General features: G+C 43.5%; 1 protein-coding gene across 1 annotated transcript in view; it reads left to right on the top strand.

Moving 5' to 3' along the window:
* Nucleotides 1-3,254: 3,254 nt before the first annotated feature.
* KIF19 (kinesin family member 19) overlaps nucleotides 3,255-6,083 on the top strand; it is a 63,626-nt gene continuing 60,797 nt past the window's right edge. Inside the window, exon 1 of the mRNA XM_040330979.1 lies at nucleotides 3,255-3,570. Within this exon, the coding sequence (XP_040186913.1) occupies nucleotides 3,532-3,570 (39 nt within the window). The 5' untranslated portion in view covers nucleotides 3,255-3,531. The remainder of the gene's footprint in view (nucleotides 3,571-6,083) is intronic.

The following is a 6,083-nucleotide window of genomic DNA, read 5'->3' as shown; positions in this document are numbered from 1 at the left end:
TATTTGTATCCTCAAAAGAGGGGGGGCCGCAGTCTTATAATTTACATTATTTGCATTTCCTAAGCGCGGGTATTCCATTTATTTCCTGCGCTCTAGGACACCTAGCTCACTGACACCAATCGGGCACTATTCCTCTCACTGACACCAATGATGGGGCATTATTCCTCCCACTGACACCAATGATGGGGCATTATTCCTCCCACTGACACCAATGATGGGACACTATTCCTCCCACTGACACCAATGATGGGACACTATTCCCCCCACTGACACCAATGATGGGACACTATTCCCCCCACTGACACCAATGATGGGACACTATTCCCCCCACTGACACCAATGATGGGACACTGTTCCTCCCACTGACACCAATGATGGGACACTATTCCTTCCACTGACACCAATGATGGGACACTATTCCTCCCACTGACACCAATGATGGGACACTATTCCTCCCAGTGACACCAATGATGGGACACTATTCCTTCCACTGACACTAATGATGGGACACTATTCCTTCCACTGACACCAATGATGGGACACTGTTCCTCCCACTGACAGCAATGATGGGACACTATTCCTCCCACTGACACCAATGATGGAACACTGTTCCTCCCACTGACACCAATGATGGGACACTATTCCTCCCACTGACATTAATGATGGGACACTTTTCCTACCCACTGACACTAATGATGGGACACTATTTTTTCCACTGACACTAATGATGGGACACTATTCCTCCCACTGACACCAATGACGGGACACTATTCCTCCCACTGACACCAATGATGGGACACTATTCCTCCCACTGACACCAATGATGGGACACTATTCCTCCCACTGACACCAATGACGGGACACTATTCCTCCCACTGACACCAATGATGGGACACTATTCCTCCCACTGACACCAATGATGGGACACTATTCCTCCCACTGACACCAATGATGGGACACTATTCCCCCCACTGACACCAATGATGGGTCACTATTCCTCCCACTGACACCAATGATGGGTCACTATTCCTCCCACTGACACCAATGATGGGACACTATTCCTCCCACTGACACCAATGATGGGACACTATTCCTCCCACTGACACTAATGATGGGACACTGTTCCTCCCACTGACAAGTGCAACAAATGCGCCAAAGAAGCTCTTGCACCTATTTTTTTATTTCTTTTTTTATCCTGTAGTATTTCAGTGAGTCTCACATTTGTTAGAGGCGCTATCAACAATGAATGGCACCGCAAGCACGGCGTGCGTTTTTCCCACATTCCATGAACATGCGTGAAGACGCGCACTTCTGAGTTTATCCATGGAGAACGCAGATGTGAACGGAGCTTTAAAAAAGAAAAAACAATGGGCTAGATTCAGCATTGAATTACGCCGGCGTATCTATAGATACGCCGCGTAAATTCAAAGCTGCGCCGGCGTATCTTCTTTCTGTATTCAGAAAGCAAGATACGCCGGAATTAGGCTAAGATCCGACTGCTGTAATTCTATTACGCCGTCGTATCTTAGGGTGCATACTTACGCTGGCTGCTAGGTGGCGCTTCTGTCCTTTTCGGCATAGAATGACCTAGATACGCCGATTCACAAACGTACGTGCGCCCGGCGGAATTTTTTAACGTCGTTTGCGTAAGGCTTTTCCCGGCGTAACGTTGCTCCTGCTTCTATGAGGCGTACGCAATGTTAAATATGGACGTCGTTCCCGCGTCGAATTTAGAATTTTTTACGTCGTTTGCATAAGTCGTTCGCGAATAGGGCTGGACGTAATTTACGTTCACGTCGAAACCAATACGTCCTTGCGGCGTACTTTGGAGCAATGCACACTGGGATATGTACGCGGACGGCGCATGCGCCGTTCGTAAAAAACGTCAATCACGTCGGGTCACCACCCATTTACATAAAACACGCCCCCCTCATACTCATTTGAATTAGGCGTGCTTACGCCGGCCCCATTTACGCTACGCCGCCGTAACTTTGCAGGCAAGTGCTTTGTGAATACAGCACTTGCCTCTCTGATTTACGGCGGCGTAGCGTAAATACGATACTCTACGCCGCCGTACAAATGCGCCGCCCTACCTGAATCTAGCCCAATATATATATATATATATATATATATATATATATATATATATATATATATATATATATATATATATATATATATATATATATATATATATATATATATATAGAAGAGATACAAAGAAAGGGCTAGATTCACATACAATTTCGGCGGCGTAACGTATCGCCTTTACGTTACACCGCCGCAAGTTTTCAGCGCAAGTGCCTGATTCACAAAGCACTTGCCTGTAAACTTGCGGCGGCGTAGCGTAAATCCGCCCGGCGCAAGCCCGCCTAATTCAAATGGGGCGGGGACCATTTCAATTAGGCACGTTCCCGCGCCGAACGTACTGCGCATGCTCCGTTTTGAAATTTCCCGCCGTGCTTTGCGCGAAATTACGTCGCACCGACGTAATTTTTTGAACGGCGACGTCCGTTACGTCCTTTCCTATTCCCGGACGTATTACGCAAAAAAATAATTCAAAATTCGACGCGGGAACGACGGCCATACTTTAACATGGCTGGTCTAAATATAAGCCATTAAATAGGACTCGCAACTTTACGACTAGCGACGACGTAAGAGAATGCGACGACCGCGCGTACCTTCGTGGATCGCCGTAAACAGCTAATTTGCATATCCGACGCTGGAAAACGACGCAAACTCCACCCAGCGGTCGCCGAAATATTGCATCCTAAGATCCGAAGGCGTACGAAGCCGTACGCCTGTCGGATCTTAGCCAAAAGCCGTCGTATCTTGATTTGTGAATTACAAATAAAGATACGACGCGGCAAATTTGAAAGTACGCCGGAGTATCAGCAGATACTCCGGCATACTTTTTCTGTGAATTTGGCCCTCTAGGCGTTAATCAGCGTTCACGCCCCTAGCGGCCGGCGTAACTAGACAGCTAGGATACGATGGCGCCGGGGCCGTCGTATCTTAGCTAGGTTTAAGTGTATCTCAGTTTGAGAATACACTTAAACGTACGACGGCTTAGATTCCGAGTTACGACGGCGTATCTACTGATACGCCGGCGTAACTCTTAAAGAAACATTCCGGCTACATTGTAACCAAGCGGCGCCTGTGCCTTTCCCAGCTGTAATATCACAAAGCGGCCACAAGATGGGGCAGGAGAGCTCTGCAGTGACAGCTGGGTTGGTTTGTTGTGTTGGGTTTCCAGATCTCCAGGGAATCCATAAGAGGGAGAGATAAAGGAGAGATCAGAGTCTCTGCACACATCTCTGTCCCTGCACTCCCCAGCCTGGAGGACACATGAAGAGCCATACAGCTGGCCCCCCTGTGTACACCGGCCCGGGGTCCCCTGACAACCATGTCCCCCATTATAGGACCGGTGCTGTGCTGAGTCCTGGCTGTCCCTGAACAACCCTGAACCTTCCCTGCGTGCTCTGACATGTAACCCCCCCACCCCCCCCATCCCTGCCTCCGACCGCAGCCATGAAGGACGGGGGCGAGTCGAAGGACCAGCAGCTGACGGTGAGATATGATTGGATATTGTGAGATTGTATGTTAGAAAATATCGATACGTTGTGCGCCAAAAAACGCATCCTGACCCCGGCGCTGCTCCGCGTCGAGTCGCTGTCGTAAAACGTACGCGATAATTCAACCGCAGCGCTGAGGTCACTCAGCTAAAAGTTATTTTTTCTGCTCATTTACATAACGCTGAAATATTCCCGTGTGCGCCTGCGAGGAGCAAATACGAAAGGTTACTGTATTAGGAAATGTTCTGTACCTGGCTGTCATGCTGATCCCCTGGCTTCAGTACTTTGTGAGTCACCGACCCAGAACCAGTATACAGATCACAGCTTCCAACTTTTCTTCCGTGTCGATAGATATATTATTTATGCACAATACCATATATTTATATATATATATATATATATATATATATACACACATTATAGTAATATTGTTATTACTTTTATTATTATTATTATTATTATCATCAATAATAAATATGTGTGTGTTTATACATATTTATTTATGTATTTATTACTATTTGTTTGTGAAGCGCACATATACCACCGGACGGTGGTGCCAAAGCGCCTACTACATATAGGTATATATTTTTTAGTAGTAGTAGTAGTGGTAATAATTATCTATACAGTATACACATTATAGTAATATTTTTATTATTATTGATGAGGAGGAGGATGAGGATGATGATGATGATAATAATAAATATGTGTGTGTGTTTATATGTATTGGTATATATATTTTTAGTAGTAGTAATAATTATATATGTATACAGTATACACATTATAGTAATATTACTTTTTTTTTTAATCATTATTAATAATAATAAAAAATATATGAGTGTGTGTTTATATGTATAGTTTTTTATATTAGTAGTAGTAGAAGTAATAGTAATAATATATGTATAGAGTATACACATTCTAGTAATATTACTTTTATTAATATTATTATTATTATTATTTATATTACAAAATATATGTGTGTGTGTTTATATGTATAGTTATTTATTTTTATTATTTGTAGTAATAATAATAATAATAATAATAATAATAATAATATATATGTGTGTATATATATATATATATATATATATATATATATATATATATATATATATATATATATATATATATATATATATATATATATACACAGGGGCAGATCCACAAAAATGATTATGGCGGCGTATCTATTGATACGCCGGCGTAATTTTAAATTTCCCGCGCCGTATCTTTGTTTTGTATCCACAAACCAAGATACGACGGCATCTGGGATCGATCCGACAGGCGTACGTCTTAGTACGCCGTCGGATCTTAGATGCAATTTTTCGGCGGCCGCTAGGTGGCGTTTCCGTCGAAATCCGCGTAGAGTATGCAAATTAGCCATTTACGGCGATCCACGAACGTACGTCCGGCCGTCGTATTTTTTTACATCGCTTTCGTTCGGCTTTTTCCGGCGTATAGTTAAAGCTGCTGTTCTGAGGCGTACTCATTGTTAAGTATGGCCGTCGTTCCCGCGTATAAATTTGAAATTTTTACGTCGTTTGCGTAAGTCGTTCGCGAATAGGGATTTAGCGTAGAATGACGTCACCGTCGGAAGCATTGGCTTTTTCCGGGTTAATTTCGAGCATGCGCACTGGGATACCCCCACGGACGGCGCATGCACAATGCGCAGTTAAAAAAAAAAGTTGTTTACGTCGGGTCACAACGTATTGACATAAAACACGCCCCCATCACATCGTTTTGAATTCCGTGCCCTTACACCGCCAGAGATACACTACGCCACCGTAAGTTACGGCGCAAATTCGTTAAGGATTCGAAAAAAAAAAAGTAAGTTACAGCGGCGTAGTGTATCTTAGATACGCTACGCCCAGCGCAATAATGCGCCGTTGTACGTGGATCTACCCCACAGCGTACACGGCCATACTTTAACATGGCTCGTCTACATTTAAGCAATGTTAAAGCATGACTAACTTTGCGACGGGAAAAAAACGGCTAGCGACAATGTAATGAAATGTAATGAACGCGAAAAACCTTCTTGGATCGCCGGAAAAGCTCATTTGCATACCCGACGCTGGAAAACGACGCAAACTCCACCCAGCGGCGGCCGAAGTATTGCAGCCTAAGATCCGACGGTGTAAGTCAATTACACCTGTCGGATCTTCTGCCTATCTATGCGTAACTGATTCTATGAACCAGTCGCATAGATACTCTCGGAGATACGACGGCGTATCTCTTCTGTGAATCTGGCCCATTGATTATATCCTCTCATATTTCATTTGACTTGTATATTCTTTTAATTTTCTCTTTTTCTTGTTTAGAATTTTATGCCATAATTTTTTATGTCCTCTTTCCATATTTCCCTGTACTTTCGATTTTTAATTTTGTAGGGAGTATCTCTACATATTTACACTTGATATCCTTTACCAATACTGTATATTGATCAGAGTCTTTTATGTGTTATTTGTGGCCCTGATGAAAGGGGGGGCCTTTTGAACCCTCGAAACATGTTGG

Source organism: Rana temporaria, chromosome 12 (assembly GCF_905171775.1).
Source record: "Rana temporaria chromosome 12, aRanTem1.1, whole genome shotgun sequence".
NCBI lineage: Eukaryota > Metazoa > Chordata > Amphibia > Anura > Ranidae > Rana > Rana temporaria.
The sequence above is the reverse complement of the archived record's forward strand: the minus strand, read 5'-3'. Positions and strand labels throughout refer to the sequence as shown.